The sequence below is a fragment of the Centruroides vittatus genome, unplaced genomic scaffold, assembly GCF_030686945.1.
Source record: "Centruroides vittatus isolate TY-2023 unplaced genomic scaffold, ASM3068694v2 contig_3118, whole genome shotgun sequence".
NCBI classification, from domain to species: Eukaryota; Metazoa; Arthropoda; class Arachnida; order Scorpiones; family Buthidae; genus Centruroides; species Centruroides vittatus.
In genome coordinates this window covers 211469-229878 of record NW_027122009.1, presented here as the reverse complement: position 1 = coordinate 229878, position 18410 = coordinate 211469, and the positions used below count along the sequence as shown (strand labels likewise).

The following is an 18410-nucleotide window of genomic DNA, read 5'->3' as shown; positions in this document are numbered from 1 at the left end:
GAAAGACTGGGCACTACACAGAACTCGCTGGAGGAAACTCGTCTATGAAGTCACCAATAGTCAGTCGTACACGACTCATTGGTTAAAGAAGAGATTTTTGTTGTTTTTAAAGATATTTGTTTATCCCATAAGATTCCATTTAATGTTCTTATCATAGATCTTCCTTTTATAATTCTGTCCCTAATTTCAATTTCCATCTGACCATCATTGTTATTTTTTTGTTGCAATTCTGTTGTTTTTTGAATCATTTATCACTATTTATTATAGCTTTGATAACATAATTTGGTCTTAAAACAGTCAATAGAAAAAAAATGAAAAAAATAAACCCAAGATCAGAATCTAACTGAACAAACTGAAAAAGAAAACTAAAGTATTTTCAGTTTGTTGAAAATGTAATTAATAGGATTGTTTCAGCTTCTTATTCACTGGTTTAAGTTTTCATGGCAGGATTGCACCTGTTGGTTCAAGATTATTGATTTTTTTTTCCAAATTTCATATTTTAAAATTCTACTATATGAGTTTAGTCCAGCATAAGTAGGAAATCAACTATTCTCATAGTAGAAAGAATGGGAGAAACTAAGACTCCTTAACCCCAGGCTGATTTAAGTGTCATTTTTAGGCCAAATTAGTGTATTACAGTCTATTGCCATTAGGGATTGCAATTGCTGGATCCCTCATCCAGCAGTCCAGCTGGATCCAGCGCATTCTTCGGCCTGCTGGATCTAGCACTTGGTGCTGGATCCAGCGCTGCGGATCCGCAAATACTCAATTAACTTTCTAAATAATTGCGAAAAAGTCTACGTCGTCGCGTTGCTGCTTTGCTAACTACTAGACTGCTACTAATTACTTACTCACTACTTTACTAACACTAATAATTAAATTACTTATAAATAAACTATACCTTAATCAATCCAGCAAAATTTAATAAAATAATAACGTATTCAATCGCTTTTAACGATCTTCCTCAGTTACAAAAAAATACAACATTAACTATAGAACATAAAATGTGTTTGGAATAAATATAAAAAGAATAGTGCTTAATTACATCCCATTTTTTAAACAAGATACATAGATGTACTGCCAGGTCTAATAATTTTCGTATTGTATACCGACGTAATCCCACTGTTTTCAAACTTTTAAGAAACGATAAAAAGAAAGAGGATCGGAATTCAACAACGGGTATATATTCGGTGCCTTTACACAACCAACGTTTCAATTCCAAGCTTGTTTATGTGGGTGCAACGATGCGCAGTTTAAAACAAAGGCTCAAGAGCACAAATATACAATCAGTAAGAACCTTGACAACACTGCGCTGGCATCATACGCAAGACAGAAGGATGTTAACGTCCAATGGGATCAAGCGGCAATTATAAAAACGACGACGAATAGGCAAACGGTCAAACATCTTGAGAGATTGGAAATCTGCAAGGCGCACATGACAACTGGTTGTATAAACCATAGAGATGCGGACTCATTGTCTACCATGTGGAGATCCTTTTACATTAATTAATGTTATTAACGGACAATGCTGGTTTCATTGGATCTTATATACAGGGTGTTTTTTTTTAAACTGACGGTACTCAGAGACATCTGTAGAGCAATCTAACAGCCGGACTGTCGCCAAATTTGGGAGAGTGACTAAGGACGACATGGGAAAGAGATTCCGCGAAGAAAAAAGTAGTACCCAAATTTTCCGGTAGGGGTGGATTTGGCGCTGTTGTAGCAAAACAGCTAAGAATCTGCATAAAATCCAGCTGCAATTAACAAACACACGAATGAATAATCAGACAGAGGTTTCAGTGTAATAACGAAAGTTTAATTAATCAGCAAATAACCTTCTCCCTTCTTCAATGTGATCACCGTCCTGCTGGACAACTCATTGCATCCTGAACACCGTGTTCTCTATGGCCGAACGTAACATGTCCGCAGGAATGTTCATCACAGTTCGAGAAATGTTGTCCTTCAAAGTCATCAAGTTTGGGACACTACCAAGATAGACCTTGGACTTTAAGTAACCCCACAGGAAAAAGTAACATGGGGTTAGATCCGGGGAGCGAGGCGGCCATGCAAGTGGAAAAAAGCGACTGATGACCCTTTCTTCAGTGAAGTGCTGGTAGCTTTTTCGCTACAACAGCGCCAAATCCTCCTCTACCGGCGAATTTAGGTACTACTTTTTTCTTCACGGAATCTCTTTTCCATGTCATCCTTAGTCACTCTCCCAAATTTGGCGACAGTCCGGCTGCTAGATTGCTCTACAGATGTTTCTGAGTACCGTCAGTTTAAAAAAAACACCCTGTATATATTTTTTCCGCTATTTATTTTGTTTATTTATCTATATTTTGTCCGTTTGGGCATTTTCCGTTAATTTTCATATTTATTCCGAACACATTTTATGTTCTATATTTAATGTTCTATTTTTTTTGTAACCGAGGAAGATCGTTAAAAACGATTGAAAACGTTATTATTTTATTAAATTTTGCTGGATTGATAAAGGTGTAGTTTATTTAACTTATTCTACTTCCAGTACATAGTTTTATATACCTATAAATAACTACAGACTAATATGTAGAGCCTATATATGAAAACTGGTAAGACTGATAGCCACTAAGCCACTGATTATCCGTCCTTACATTATTATAATATATTAACATAAATTAATCAGTAGAATTACCTTTGCTATTATTTAACTTAAAGATTACATTATAATTATAATCTAACTAAACATTTAAAGTTAATTATCTCTATCTCAAATGTTAAACCGAACCAAAGTTAAGTTTACTACCTAAATGTGTAAGAAGTTTTACTGATTTATAGTGACCAGTCTAAATAATAAAAGCTTTTTAAGTATTTTTAAAAAATGTTTTATTTCATTAAAAAAACATAAATTGCAGGATAGATAGATAGACAGATAACACTTTATTGCACCAAAAATACATCCGCGCTGGATTCAGCTGGAATGATTTAAATCCAGCAAAAATCCAGCTGGATTCAAAACACTGCTGGATTGCAATCCCTAATTGCCATGTGTTCGCTGTAATTTTAGTGTTGAATTTTAAGACGAAATGGATGGTTGTTCTGCAGTAAATTACGCATACCATTTAAAATAGTTATTGGGTTTATTATTATTTAATGTATTTGTATATTTAATGATTTTACTTCTTAAATATATTTCAGACATATATTTTATTATTAAATTTAAGAACTGTTATAAAATGTAAGTCCTTACATATATTTATTGAACTCTTAATTTAAGTAATTATTATTATTAGCATTTTTTTTTTATGAAGTAAGTAATAAAATTTAATGAAATCATTTTTAATTAGTGTGATCATAATTGGGGTGATTATTTGGATTATACTGCATTTTTGGGCTGCAATTTGAAAAATTGTAAACCAATAAATTCCCATTGCTGTCTGTCTGTCTTTACCCCCTTCTTAATCTTGAGAATGGAGTTGTAGATGAAAGCGAGACCAGATATGGAAACCTTAGGGGGCAGGAGACCTTGATTAACTATATATGAACTTCTGATGCAAACTATAAGTCATGCTATTTCAATTCAAAAAGTTATCACTGATGAAAGGTATTAGATATTGGGTTGTTTGAAAAGTAATTTCGTTTTTTTATTACTAGAGGAATTAAATGTATTTTTACCAGCCAATTTTATTTTAAATTGCATTTTCATTATATACTTCGACAGCTGACATTTTAAGGCTTATTTGTAAAAAATTTTGTTTGATTCTGTACAATTGTTTTTTTTTTTTTTTTTCGGTGACCCAACAAATATGGAAAATCGAAAGCATCATTTTTGGCATATTTTGCTTTTTTATAGCTAAAAAAACGAAAATGCTGTTCAAACAAGAAAAAAATTGTGGTACATGTTTGGAGAAGATGTGTTGAGAGAAAGACAGTGCCAAAACTGGTTTACAAAATTGTGTTCTGGCAATTTTAATATTGAAGATACACCACATTCTGGATGGCCAGTTGAAGCCAATGAAAACAAAACAAAGGTACTGATTGAAGCAATCTGCCATATAACAACACGTGAAATCACTAAGAGATTACATCTGTTAAATTGAACCGTTTATTATTACTTAAAACGAATTGGTTTCGTTTCAAAGCTCGATATGTGGGTTCCACATGTTATTAACGAGAGATGCTCTCTATGTTTGGATTTTAAAGAAATTTGTTTTTGAGCTTTTACCAGACAATTTAACAATTGATTTGAAAGTGTACTGCCATTGAGTAAACAAATTGAGTAATATCATCAAACAGAAAAGGCCAGAATTGATCAACAAACAAAGTGTAGTGTTTTATCATGATAATGCCAAATTTCATACAAGTTTGGTAACCGGTCAGAAACTGTTATAGCTTAGATGGGATGTATTATCACACCAACCATATTCGCCAGATTGGGCACACTCAGATTATTACTTGTTCCTGTCTATACAAATTTTTTTTAACTGTAAGACATTTACTTGAAATGACAATGTCAAAAATCACTTGGATCAATTTTTTGTAAACAACGATCAAAACTTTTATGAATGTGAAATTATGCTACTACCGGAAACAATGACAACAGGTATTTGACCAAAATCGTCAATATATAATTCAATAAAATATTTATTATAAGAATATTGCATTTATTTTTCTATGGAAAACACGAAATTACTTTTTGAACAACCCAATAGATAGATGACTGGCACGACTCTATTGTTAAAAGAAAAGTATGATGTACAGGGTCAAGCCATTATAAATTTGAAGTGGAGAGCATATATTTTAAATTAAGTTAATTAAAAATATGATTAAAAATTGCATCCTGGCATTGTGACGATATCACAATAAATGAATGCTCGTTATATTTAATATTATCAACAATACGTCCATGTTTAAATAATCGTGAACTACTCAGTGGCGTAGCTAGCATGGGTGACACCCAGTGCGGATATCGTGGTGTCACCCTTTTTAACTCTTTTATAAAACACTGTTGAATTGTAATATCTTCGCACTCGAGCAACTTGAATGCTATATTGAATATGCGATGTCGCGATGTATGAGTTTAGATTTATAGAATAAATCATAGTAAGATTTTCAGCTGGTGCGAGCTCTTGTGGCGTCTCCTCATAGCAAAGAAACCGTCATGGTAAGCAAGCCATTGACTTTCTTTCTCTTTTAGGTACAGGCCTACTGGGTGTCACCCCTACATGAGTGACACCCGGGGCGGGCCGCCCCACCGCCCTCCCCTAGCTACGCCTCTGGAACTACTCACGTTGATATTTATAACAAATAATGAATTCATAAAATATGTACTTTGCAAAAATGTGAAATGTCTTTTTTTCATCAACTATAAAAAATTTATAATTTTTACAATTACAAGTTGGTTATTCTAATAAATATTGATATCTTTGGTGAACTAAAACATGCTAAAATTTATTCATAACTTTTATATCATGATAAATTTTGAAAATAACTTTGATGTTGCTATGAAATTGATAGGTTTGTTATAACTGATGTCCATTGCACTTTCAATATGCCATGGCTGAGCATTGGCCTAAGGATGGCATGTAAATCAGTCTGGATTCTAGCAGCCCTAGAAGAAACAAAAAACACATTAAAAAATTGGTCTGTAAAACAGACCAATTTATTATGTCATTCATCAAATCATTATTTTTTTGAATTTTATTGTATTTAATTTTTTCCTGGAAATAATTAAATTTAAATCAATTTTTTTATAATTAATTAATAAAAGTGGAATTCTTTTGGTTTTTAAGATGTAGTTTATATCCATTTTTTGATTCTTACCATCACTTTTAGCACAACTTTTTATAGAGAAATTTTAGATAAAAATATAGGTATTCTTCATATAACATGGCAGTTATGTTCTGGAAAAGTGCCATGTTATGTGAATCCATGCTATACAAAACAAAGGACTAATACAAAACATGGGGTTAGATTCCAAAAGTTAACAAAAGTATAATATTCTTTTTTATTACTGTCAGAAAATGAAGCAAATAAACAAATCTAATGATGCACAGAAATATACAGTTTTATGTAACATGAATAAAAGCTGAAAGGGGGGAGACACCATACCATACAGAGATGTAGCAGACCAAACAAGACCTATGACCAAAAAAATGTGAAGCTTGCCAACATAGTGCCGTCTAATACAAAATATGTCTTAGCACACAGGGATTACATTTTTACTTTCTTTCACAATTACTAAGAGAAATATGTTTATTAAAGAAATCACTAACTCCAATGGAATGAGCTATATCTATGATATTGGCATAAAGGTTTTCAGTTGAACTCACGTTTCTTTCAACTATTACTTCAGGCCATATGACTTTCCAGCAAGAATTTATTGTTGACATTTTTTTTCGGCTTATGTGACATTTGTTACAAAATTTAAAATTATAAAATTTTTCCACATTTCAGGTAGAGTAAGTGAAGGATTTTCATCCAATTTTTTTAAAACATTGCAAAGGTTCGTCTAATGTAGTAAGCCTTAAATGTAGAAATTATTCCCTGATCTTGAGGTTGAATTAAGAAAGTTGTATTGGGAGGCAAGAACTCAATTTGTATATTTGCATGTTGCAAGTCTATTGGATGACTTGGTGAATTCTCTAGGAGCAATAGAACTTTGAACTCAAGGTTTTTTCTTGTAAATAACTTTTCACTTCAGATACAAAACATTTATAGAATCAGTCTTCAAATATTGTGCACGTCATCCATGCTTTTTTGTTGAAATGCCAATACACAGGTAAAAAACCTTTAGGTGTGAATTTTGTTAATACACAGGTAGTTTTTCCAAATCCTTTCCTTTTATTGCACGTGATCTTTGAGATCTATTAATCAATAAAGGTTTCAAACATGATTGCCTGATGCATTACTACAAAGAAGTAAAGTCACCCTATCCTTGGCTACTTTAAATCCCCCAGCCAATCTCTCAGATTTTGACAAATAAGTTCCAGAATAAGCCAGTCTCGTTGGCATTAAATACCTGGTCAAGAACGTAAGAGTTTTCTTCAATAATTTTTTTCAGTTTTGCCGACTTTTCATCACCAGAAGCAATTTCACCTTTAAGTTGAATGTCATGTAGATTGTGTCTTTTTTTTTTTTTAGAGAGCTAAAAAGATTAATTACTTTGTGTCTTATCGAATTAGAATCCACTGGTACTTTTTTTTTTACTATTATCTTCTATCCAAATTACTAAAGCTTTTTCTACTGCTTCTATTAAATCATCTTGTTTATATGTAGAAAATTTTGCACTTACAGTAGTTCCACTGGCTACATTCTTTCGAATAGAATCTTCCATTCACTTTATTGTCCTAACTGTCACCTCGTTCATTCCGTATTCTTTTGCTATGGATGTTGAACTTTGTCCAGATTTTAGTTTGTCTAAAATTTTAATTTTCTTTTCCAAACTAATTGTTTGTCGTTGCTTGGGAATTTTTTTCTTTCTGTTGACATTATAGGGCTATAAAAATTTTAAAACAGTATTATGAAATAAATTTTTAAAAATATAAACTCATTTCACCTGTTATTAGAATTCATTCACTTCGGAATTTTCTTTCTTATTCTTCTTAACAGGAACTGTCTGGACCAAAGATAACTCAGCTAATTTAAATAATCATACATAACATTTCATTGCTCAAAATAATTCAAACAATGCTTATTTACATTCTATTGGGTGCTGTTTATGACCTCAGCAAGTTTCGTAACTTTACACCCAATAGAAGTTTGTTTTGGACCATATTTTTGGTCCCTATCTATAGAGATAGTGTATTGGATCGAAAAATTTGTGATGTATTTGAGTATTTACAGTAACTGATGCACATCTGTCTAGAAACCTGTCTTCCCCTGAGATTTGTATGAGAATAAATCACAAACGACTACCAACAACTGTCTCAAACTTTTTTTTCGTTTTCATTTAAAAACCATGTAAAAGCGAAACTGTGCAAATAGAGGGATAGGTGTATATTATAATTAAAATTATAAAAGTTATTTTCTAAATAAGATTTCATAATAGCCAGGAGAGTTATATAACTCTCTACCATAAAATAATATTTTTACCATAAAACTTTTTATGTATGACAAAATAAAAATACGTTCTTAATCAAAAATTTGTTCTGGTTGCATATTAGATAAATTTTTTCTTTTTAATGAGAAGTTTTGCAAATGAAATACAATATCCACTTTTGAAACTAGTCAGTTTTATTTATGCTCTTGTATTATTTTGCTTTTGTAAATTAATTGCTATATTTAAAATTTAATTTTTTGATGATAATTATTTGAATCTTAACTCTTGATTAGATACTGTAACTATTAATTTTTATAAATAGGTTTTTTCATATAACCATTGCAATCTTCTAATTCAAATCACTCACTTTTTGATTGATGCATTCTTTATGATGGATATTTGATTCTTTGATTTATGTTTTATATATATAGGCCTATATATTTTAAATTTTAAACAAAAGTTATGTAATATTTCAGAATGAATGAAACAACAAATAGCAAAGCAGAGGTGGAAGCAATGTTACGGTCTGTTATTCAGAGTTCAAAGGGTGGTGTATTAATTTCAAATTTACAAAGTAAGTAAAGATAAATATCCTATTTTTTTTAATTTAAAGTGTAATTAAATTTTAAGGTAAATATTAAAAATTTATTAAAATAAAATTATTTTGCAAATTATCTATTTATGTGACATACCTATTCAAACTTTAACTGGATATATTTTATACACTAAATAATTTTTTAACTCCAGCACAGTCAGTTTTATTTAACACTTTTGGTTGTGTTAAATGGTTTTTCTCAGACTTTCTAAGAACACCAAAGTTCCAAACTGAATGGAATAAGACCTTTAAAATTATAGAACATCAATAAAGCATTGGTTGCATTTAAATTAAAGGAACATTTATACAATTGGTTATTTTTAAAAATTTTTAAGAATGATTTGCTCAATTTAAAACTTAGCCTCAATATTAACTATAGGCTTTGTTATAATACAACAGGACTTTGGAGCAAGGATCCTGATTATGGCTCTTTCTCCATCACCTCTCCACATGAATTTTTTGACTATGACTCCAGCCCCAGTCCAAACCAAACATTTAATTTTTAAGTGCAGTTGTTTGAGATGGAGTACATTATTCAAATTTTAACCATTTAATTTTATTCATTTATTTATAATCTGTTTCTATGGTTTTATATAAATTTTATATAAACAGTAGAACAGATCTTTTGACCATTTATGATATAACAATACAGCATGTATATTTAGCATTATTTTCAGATATATCAAACTACAGGGTGGGTGGAAAGTAATTAGGCATTTATTAATCACTATAATTTTTGTATTTCTAATGCAATGATGATGATAATTATTTGACATGTATCTTATTAAATGGAAATATGGATGCATACCTTAAAATTCAATGCAGGCACCAGCACCATCTGCCAACTTCCTGAAATGATAGGGGATTGTGATATGGATGAATGGGTATTTCTCTGTGTCTGCAATAGAACCTGCAGTAATTAGCTTTGAATGACTTCAAATTCTTGATTGTTTCTGGATGGATTGCATCCTGATATCTCTTCACCATATGCCACCATTTCTACATGGCAATCACTGATTTCGACACCTCCCACAATCTGCTCACTCCTGAACAGACAAACAGTCATCTTTTATGTCACTGCACATGTGGTCTCTCTTGGTTGTTGTCCCCACCACCAATGTGGGAATTATAAAACATTCTTGATGTACATACATACACAAACAGATTTTATTATGATTGCATTATTATTACAAAAATTATAGTGATTTTTCAATGCCTAGTTACTTTACAATCATGCTGTATAATTAAAGGGCAAGAAACCAGAGAAGAGAGAATGAGCTACCAATAAATAATTAACTAATAACTAGTACTCCCCATTTACTTACCGTCATTACCCCCTGCATCTAATTAAAAGTAGTTCAATCTGTTTTTACAATTGCCAGTATATAAGAAAGGCAGGCCTCGGAGTCGCTCACTTTTCTCACTTGTACTCACTTTTCTGAAGTATCCTCACTTTTCTCACTTTTCAGGTCATTTTCTCACTTTTCTCACTTTTTTGGTCATTTTCATGTGCTTAATTAAGATGTGGGACAAACCAAAAATAATTTTAAAGCCAAACGAATTGCCGAATTATCGGACTATCGGAATAGAATTTTTTAGAAGAAAATACGTGGCCCTGAGCAGACTCAAAATTGCAACTGCCGGCTCAGTGTCGTTAGATTATAGGAAACAAAAATTTATTTAACGTATTTAAAAAAATCTTTTATGCACTTAAAAAATTCCCTCTCATTACAAATTCAGAAGCCAGTGTTGAGTAAAGTTATGTACTCATGCCATATTTTCATTATTCGCCAAAATCTACCTTATCCGAATTGCATTTCCTTCTACAGAGTTTAAAAATAAGTATTCTAAGCATCCCGCGGTTTTGGCTGTTTTCTAAGAAAATCACTAAAGTCCTTTTGCAGGGGAAAACACATTACGCAGAGGGATTAATCTCTCAAGCTGACAATACTGCTGCCGCTTTTAAATTCAAAATATATAATTATTAAAATTAACACGAGATGATAGCGTAACCTCCTACCACTAAAAAAGATTTCGTTCCTGACCATTTAGTTATCCTGGTTATAGCCCAATAATTTGGCAGATTATTTGGTTTTAATTAACAATCGGGTTATGGAGTTGTCGTTTACAAAAATATTTTTTTACTTGATTTATCTTTAAATAATTTCATAAACTTGAGTTTAATAAAATTACTTTAATGATTTCATAGCATATTGTTAACATTAAATCACATCTACATCTTCCCATAAATGTATGTTTAAATTGACTACAAGTATAATTATTCCATGTAGTAAGTGTTATTTTCATAAAATGTGTGATTACTTTGCTTGTGAAATATCCATTTTTTAATCTTCTCTTATGCCGATTATAATTGTGCATTAATTGAGAGACTAAAAAAGTAAACGAAAATGTAAATTCATATTTACATATAAAATTTACCAAATAAATTAAAATATTGGAAGTGTTGTAAAAAGTACAACACGTAATTGCTTGTGAGAAAGATTTTCACACGCTTCCCAAAGGTTAACAACTTTGCAACGATGTTGGTTTTTATTCATCTGCAGGAAAAAGTTTCTTTTTATTTATGAAATCGTTAATAAAATATTATTTTACTTATATTATTTGGAGTATATTTATTTCAGATTAATTATTTTATTTGGAAATCAATATTTACACATCTCGAAGCATTAAAAAATAAACAGTTTCTGATAATGGTATATATCTGAGAATAGCCAAATTAGTGAAATCAGCATCGAAAATCCCGTTCCCATGAAAGAGAGGATCAATTTTATGCCGGGCACTTTCTCCTGATAGAGCATCAGTGTTAGAAAGAATGCTTAATTCACTTTTGATTGTTAAGGAGAGACTAAACGTGTATGACCAAAGCCCACACCTTGTACCTATTACAAAGGACGACTGAGATTAGCTTCCTCGGTGCATAGAAATTATCAAGAACGATTGGAAAATGAAAAGAAGTTAAAAGAATAAGAGAAACGGAAAAAAGAGCACAGAAATGTTTTGAAGAACAACAAAAGAAAGCTGTTCGTAACATGAAGATTATGGAACTGGAACTGAGTTTAAACCAGAAAAATGTAGAAGAAAATGAAATACATGCGACAGTCCAAGTTTTGTTAGAAGCAGCAAACAAAAAAACTGGAGAAGGCTATTAACAGCAAGAACATGAATGAAGTATAAGCAGCACGTATGATGCTTATTAGTGTTAAGTGTTCAAAAGCAAGAGGAAGCGAAAAAGAAGGAAGCTGATAACATACAGAATAATCTTAATAAAAGAACATCATCTTTCATGACTGATTATTTACAGAAGCCAAAGACTTTTCAAGTATTCATGGTTACTTGAAATACAGAAGCCACTGGTTATCGGGAGACAGAAAAAAACGCGATATAACCGAGTAATAAGAATTCTGGGCTTTTACTGAACAGATTATACATGCTATGGAATCACTATTCTTTCATCAGCAAGTGTTTCTGATATAAAATAAGCTTAGTTTTTCAATCCTGAATTTTATTCGTAGGTTATATCGAATTAATTGACGTTTACGTAAACATCGAAACCATGAACGCCCATTTAGCATTATTGTTTCTTTAACAATGACAATGAAAGACAAATACTGTCGATATAAAAACAAAACATCAATTGCGATTTTATTATACAGTACTATATAAATCGCTTATTAGAAATTCGTGTAGTTTATATTTTTCAATAAAAATTATAAATACTGTAATTGAAAATTTAAAAAAATAAATATTGAATATATAATAGAACATCAAAACTTATAAAATTAGAGTAAAAATTCTCTAAAAAGCAAAATAAAGTTACTACTGTATAAAAATTTTAAAGTTTTCGTTCAGAATTAGAGATCTTTTCCTTACACATTATGTGGTGAATTCGAAATTTCACACCTTTATGTGAATTGACGCAATACCGTTAATTCACATAAAGGTATGAAATTTCGAATTCACAGAAACTTGTAAATGAGGAGACTGTACTTAAAACTAACAAATAAACAATTTTTATATCAAAAGGAAACAAATGACAATCCATCTAACCACCTGTTCTGCATATTTAGCTCTTTCTCGTATTTCGTTGCAAATAGAAATTCAGTGGCAATTGGTAATTTAAAATTAATTGACTCAAATGCTTTTAAAATTTGGGGGACCAAAAAAAACACGATATAACGAGTGGCTACTATATTACAGTATATACAGAAATTTTTAAAATGTGTTTAACCCTAACAGAATAAAAAGAAAATAATTTTTACTGCTATTTTGCTGAGTTTTCCTTCTGTATTTTCACTTTGTTTTGTCACTATTGCACTCACTTTTTATTCACTTTTTTCTGTATTTCAACTCACTTTTCTCACTTTTTCAAAGGGGAAATAGCACTCCTAGGCCTGGAAAGGTTATAATAGTAAATAGTACACAGTAACTTAAACAGTAAACAGGTTATAATATGTAAATGAAATTAACATAACATCTTAATTATTATTTAAATGCTTCTAAAGTATTGTTCATTTTATGGTGGTATTGATTACACTTGATATAAATTATTTTTTGTTTAATTCTGAAAAAATAAACAGACTATGTCAAAATATATCTTTGGTAGTATGTCAGTAATATAAGTTGTTAGTAAACTTTGGTTAGATTCACAAAATTTTTAAAACATTTGCAAAATGTAAAGTTCAAACATTCTAGGGCATGTAAGAAATTATCTAAGTTCCCCAAAAAGAAAACAAATTGGAGCTAGAGCTAAGAATTTTTTTAAAGACTATATGGCTCTGGCTCCAAAGTTTTGCAACACAATAACATTCATTAACATATTTTAAGTTAAATAAATTAAAAATCAATTAAGATTGGATAAATTAAATTATAGTAATGTAGATACCAATTAGAAACCATAAGTTGTACCAATTCTTTCCCGTAAAGAATTTCATAACAAGATCTCTTCACATGAGAAAAAATCTGAAAGCCCTTATAATACCTCAAATAAAAGCTCAGTACTTACTCCAGTACATGATTCAGTACTCAAACAAACATTATTGGTCTCATTTAGGGTATTATTTGAGGTATTGACTGTTGTTCCAGCTTTGGGAGTTCATACTGTCCTTATAGTTCATAATTTGTTTTTTCATGACTGTGCTTGTGTTAAAGGTTTATTTAGGTGTGATATATTCTATTTTTCTTTCTATTAATTTTTATCTTCATAGAAATATGAATTTTTTGCAAATTTATTAAATATTATAAACAAGTAAACCAAGATTGGACAGCACGCCGATCGTTTAATACGAGAGAATTCTTGTTGTACAGGTGTTAGATTACAAACAAATGTTGCTATATTTACAAATGCTTTTGACGAGATTATTTTCGTCTTCTTCAGGTCAATAAATGTGGTTAATATCCTTTTTTGAATAGAAATATCGAATTATTCCAATGGTATTAACGCTTTGGAATAAAATCAATGATGGAATGGAATGTAAACAATTTAAATAAAACACACATGGTTGTAATGCACATATGCCATAAGTCGCTGAAATGTGTAGCTAGATACAATGTCTTAAACCGTTCTATAAGTTAACCCACATAGGTGGCAAATTGAGCATGGGGATGTTGCACAGATTTAGTACATCAGTAAGAAGGGCCTCCCAAATACATACAAGGTTTCTGTTATCACAACGCCTGAGCATCATTACCTGGCCCCACAACGGGGTGTGTTGGTGTTGCAACACCATTCTAGCTAGCTCGGTATCATACTTGCCTGCAAATTTTAATTTAAATGGCATTATTTGTTTTTTTATTTTAATAATTTTTATTACATAACAAACAATTTCTGATTTATTTTTCAGTTTATTAATATTTTATTAAGTGTAGGAAATTTATTAAGAGAGAAATTTAATAAAATATATACTTTTGTACATGGATTCTACAGGATTTGTTAATAAATAATAAATAATGGCTTTTTTCTTTTTTCAAAGCCATACAGATTTATGGTTGTGGATTAATAACAGGATAAACTAATTTAAACATTTTATTTTTAATTTTAAAAATTCAACAATTACAAAAAATATGTAACTGTTAATTAGAAAAAATATCGTACATTTCCGCAGATAAGACGATAGTTGAATCATAAAAAAAAGGCCCCCAAAATCCGGAGTCATCTTATAGGACAGATACAAAAAATTAGATTGAAATTTATATAAATTAAAACCATTATAAAAAAACAAACAAACCGTAATTATTTACTAGTAGAGAGTAGGGCATGATCACAAAATAGAATAGCCCATACGACATTTTTGTGAATAGTCAAGGTCATTACTCGAATGCCCGAATCAGTGCAAACGTTTGCAATAGCAAGGCAGAAAATAAAATTTGTTCGTTCGAAAAATTACGAATCTATATATATATAATCGTGACGAGTTGATGATAATAATAATAATAATAATAATCTGTGCAGAGCCCAAAAGGTTAGGAGTTGAAAGTTGAAATTTGGTACACAGTTAGGGTACGTCATGAGAACGCACCCTAAGAAGGAATTTTTCGAAATTCCTCCCTACGGGGGAGAGGGACAGGATTAAGTCTTAACACTTCCATCAACAATGGAAGTGTCAAGTAACAATGGAAGTGTCAACAATGGAAGTGTTACGTAACAATGGAGAACAAGAGAAAGCGACATGCAAGATTTACCGGCACTGGAGAAAAAGAAGAAAGAAAGAAAAAGATAATATGTTAGAACATATTCAATTTTCAAATTTAAACACATTAGTTCGGTTTTTCTCGACCTTTCTTCTTTAGAACTGAATGTTCTAAAATGTTCTGAATGTTCAATGAAAATTGAACGATATAATCAGAACACGTTGTGAAAATCGAACAATATTAGAACATTCGATTTTCAAATTCGACCTTTCTTTAGAAATATTTAGATTGTTGATGAAATTACTCTTTTTCTTTTGTGACTATAATGTAATAATTTTAATCTTTGCTATCGTTACTTTTGCTCGAGCAACGCTGGGCCTACCTGCTAGTAGGACATAATTCCATATACACTATACAGTATTATTATCCAGATGATGATCGCTGATCTAAACTAAATTCATAGGCCATTGATAGTTTGGGGGTTGTCTTATAGGACAGATATATGCTAAACTATAAAACTTTGACGAAAATTTATACCTCATCTTATCTGCGGAAGTATATGGTAACTAATTAAAAAGTTGAAGAAGGTACTAAAGTACTATGCACATATGCTATACGCATATGTGCATAGTAAGTCAAATACTGTTTTACTTTGTTAGTGTGCCATATTGTAAGGGATGTGAGGGTTGGGAAGACAGGAAAAGTCATGAAACTTTAAAATTTTAGTAGGAACCCTGATATAACCTGTGTATTATCTGTGTTTAAAAGACAATTTGAAAGGGATGCAGTTTATGTAATGATTTGGGTTATGTTCCAATTTTAATTTCAGTTATGAAGTTTTGCTTATGGAGCTATATCTGCTCTGTATGTACTGTACATGGAATACATTGGGGAAGAATTATGTGATGTTATATTTATGTTTTAGCCATTTTTAACAGGGTACATTTGGTATAAAAAGAGAAGTTTATTATTATTAAAAAATTGGCAGTTTTGTCCATCAAATAAAGCCTTATTGCAGTTAAGATTGGAAATAGATTTTTTAAACTTTTCTTTATATATACAATTACTTTATAAAAGCATATTTCTAATTTAAATTCTAATAAATTGATATACAATAGAGCATCGATTATTCAACTTAATTGGGGACTGGGGTTGGTCGGATAACCGAAAAGTATGAAAAAATACATTATTAGTATAGTGTATTAGGCCTGGTTTAAATACTAGCCTCCCTTTCATGATCGAGCCAGTGGTGCCAGCTAAGACATGCAAAAATTTAACAAAAATAATATTAAAGTAGCCAAACATAACCAAATATTGTAGCGCCACATCACTAGTGGACATTTGAATTTGCCGACTAGAATGTGGTCGGTTAACCGATAAGTCGGTTAATCGGGGGTCAGATAATCGATGCTCTACTGTATTAGAATTTAAATTAGATATATTTATGTTTAGCTTTATAATAAAGCAATTTCTGGTGTGTAATTGTTATTACTGTATTTTATAGAGGAATATAAATTACTTGTGGGCAAAAATGTTCCATTCAAAATGCTTGGTTATCCAACTATTGAAGCAATGCTTAGAGATATGCCTGATGTTGTGAGGATTGTTAGGTAAGTTTGTATTTTATATATTATTTTATATACAAGTATATATTGTATTTTATATCGAATTTTCTAAATCAATTACCTTTTTATTTCTAAATGTTTTTCAACTATAAATATAGTCAAAAAACATATAGGATATTGTGATATTTTGTTTTAAACAGTGAATTATAAACTATTAAGTGAATATAATTATCAAATATTACCTAGTATTACTAAAGGCTGATTAATTGCTAACAGGCATGCTTATGTAGTCTGGTATGTCAGATTTATTTGCTTTATGTAAAGAATTTAGGTCAAATGGATAATTTACATTAGAAACATCTGAATTATTATAAAATTGAGATTCGTTATCATTAAATTAATGATACAAAATTTCAGAAGTTATAGTGTTTATTTGGCATTGAAAATCAGTGACATCAAACTTACATATACACTGTATAAGATAAAATTTTCAATAAATTTATTCAAACAACATTGAAATGTTCATAAACTTTATATTTAACTTTATTATTCCTTAGAAATTAACACATTTCATAAACCTCTGGATGCCCAGCAACAAAATTCATGGGTAAAAAAATTTTTGTGTGTTCCTTCTGAGCTCTGTTTCAGGTGTTACATTAATAAAGGAAACCTCTTATAATCACCATTTATGAAAGGTTTCCTTTATTTAATTACCATTTTAAAGCATTTACACTTATTTTTACACAAATACACACCTTTTTAGTTTTTAAAAAAATGTTTAAAATTGTATAGTTTTATTTTAATTTTATTCTGTGAGAATTGAATGGGAAAGGAAAACAACAATAGGCTGACTTCATCAGCAGCCAGTGTTTCTCAGTTTTCTGACCTGAGAGAGTTTTGACTTATGCTTCCTCAGTGTTGGAAGTGACACCTTTCTTCTGATCTTTTGACATCCTCAGGTATTTTGCTACTTTAATATACCAAGAAATGGCTGAATCAGAGTTGTCATCTGTTCCTCCAGCCATAGAGATTATTGTCTGTGCCTTGTCCAGCCACTGGAATCTCGAACCGAGTGCTTCACCTACCTTTACACTGAGGACTATCTTATTCCACACTTTGAACTGTGCCAAGAACTTTGTGTTCATCCCCTGTGATTAAGTACCAAACTTTGTAAATTTTCTCTCTTTCTCTGCGATGATAGCACATATGACTGCGAATACTAGGCTTTACTCTATGTGATGTCTTGTACAAGCCTTCATGCTGTTCAATAAATGTTTGAATGTAGGAACTGCATTGAGTGACTCCTTCCAACCGAATCTCATCTCCTACTTCATCCTCTTACCCCTAGTCTCACATACGAGACTGTGTTACTGCTGTCCGCAAAATACTCCAAACTTGTGTAGTAGGCATAACCTACTTGGTGTCTTCACAGTTCATCCCTGTGAGATAGAGTGAGCCCCACAATGGAGTCAAAATAACCCTTCTAAATAGAAACTTACAATTTTATGTATTTCTTTTTAATCAACCTTTATAGAAATTCACATTTACTTTTACTTTTATAAAGCTTATGAACACAGAGTTGATT

The 18410-nt window shown here is 30.9% G+C and overlaps 1 protein-coding gene across 2 annotated transcripts in view; it reads left to right on the top strand.

The window, feature by feature from the left end:
• The window catches only part of tapas, a 191314-nt gene that overhangs the window by 14866 nt on the left and 158038 nt on the right, over positions 1-18410 (top strand). Inside the window, exons 2-3 of one of the 2 annotated variants that reach the window (XM_067267916.1) lie at positions 8494-8591; positions 16765-16870. In XM_067267916.1, coding sequence (XP_067124017.1) covers positions 8495-8591; positions 16765-16870 — 203 coding nt within the window. In that variant the 5' untranslated portion in view covers position 8494. Of the gene's footprint in view, positions 1-8493; positions 8592-16764; positions 16871-18410 lie in introns of those variants that run through there. The other variant, XM_067267917.1, reaches the window with a different exon arrangement.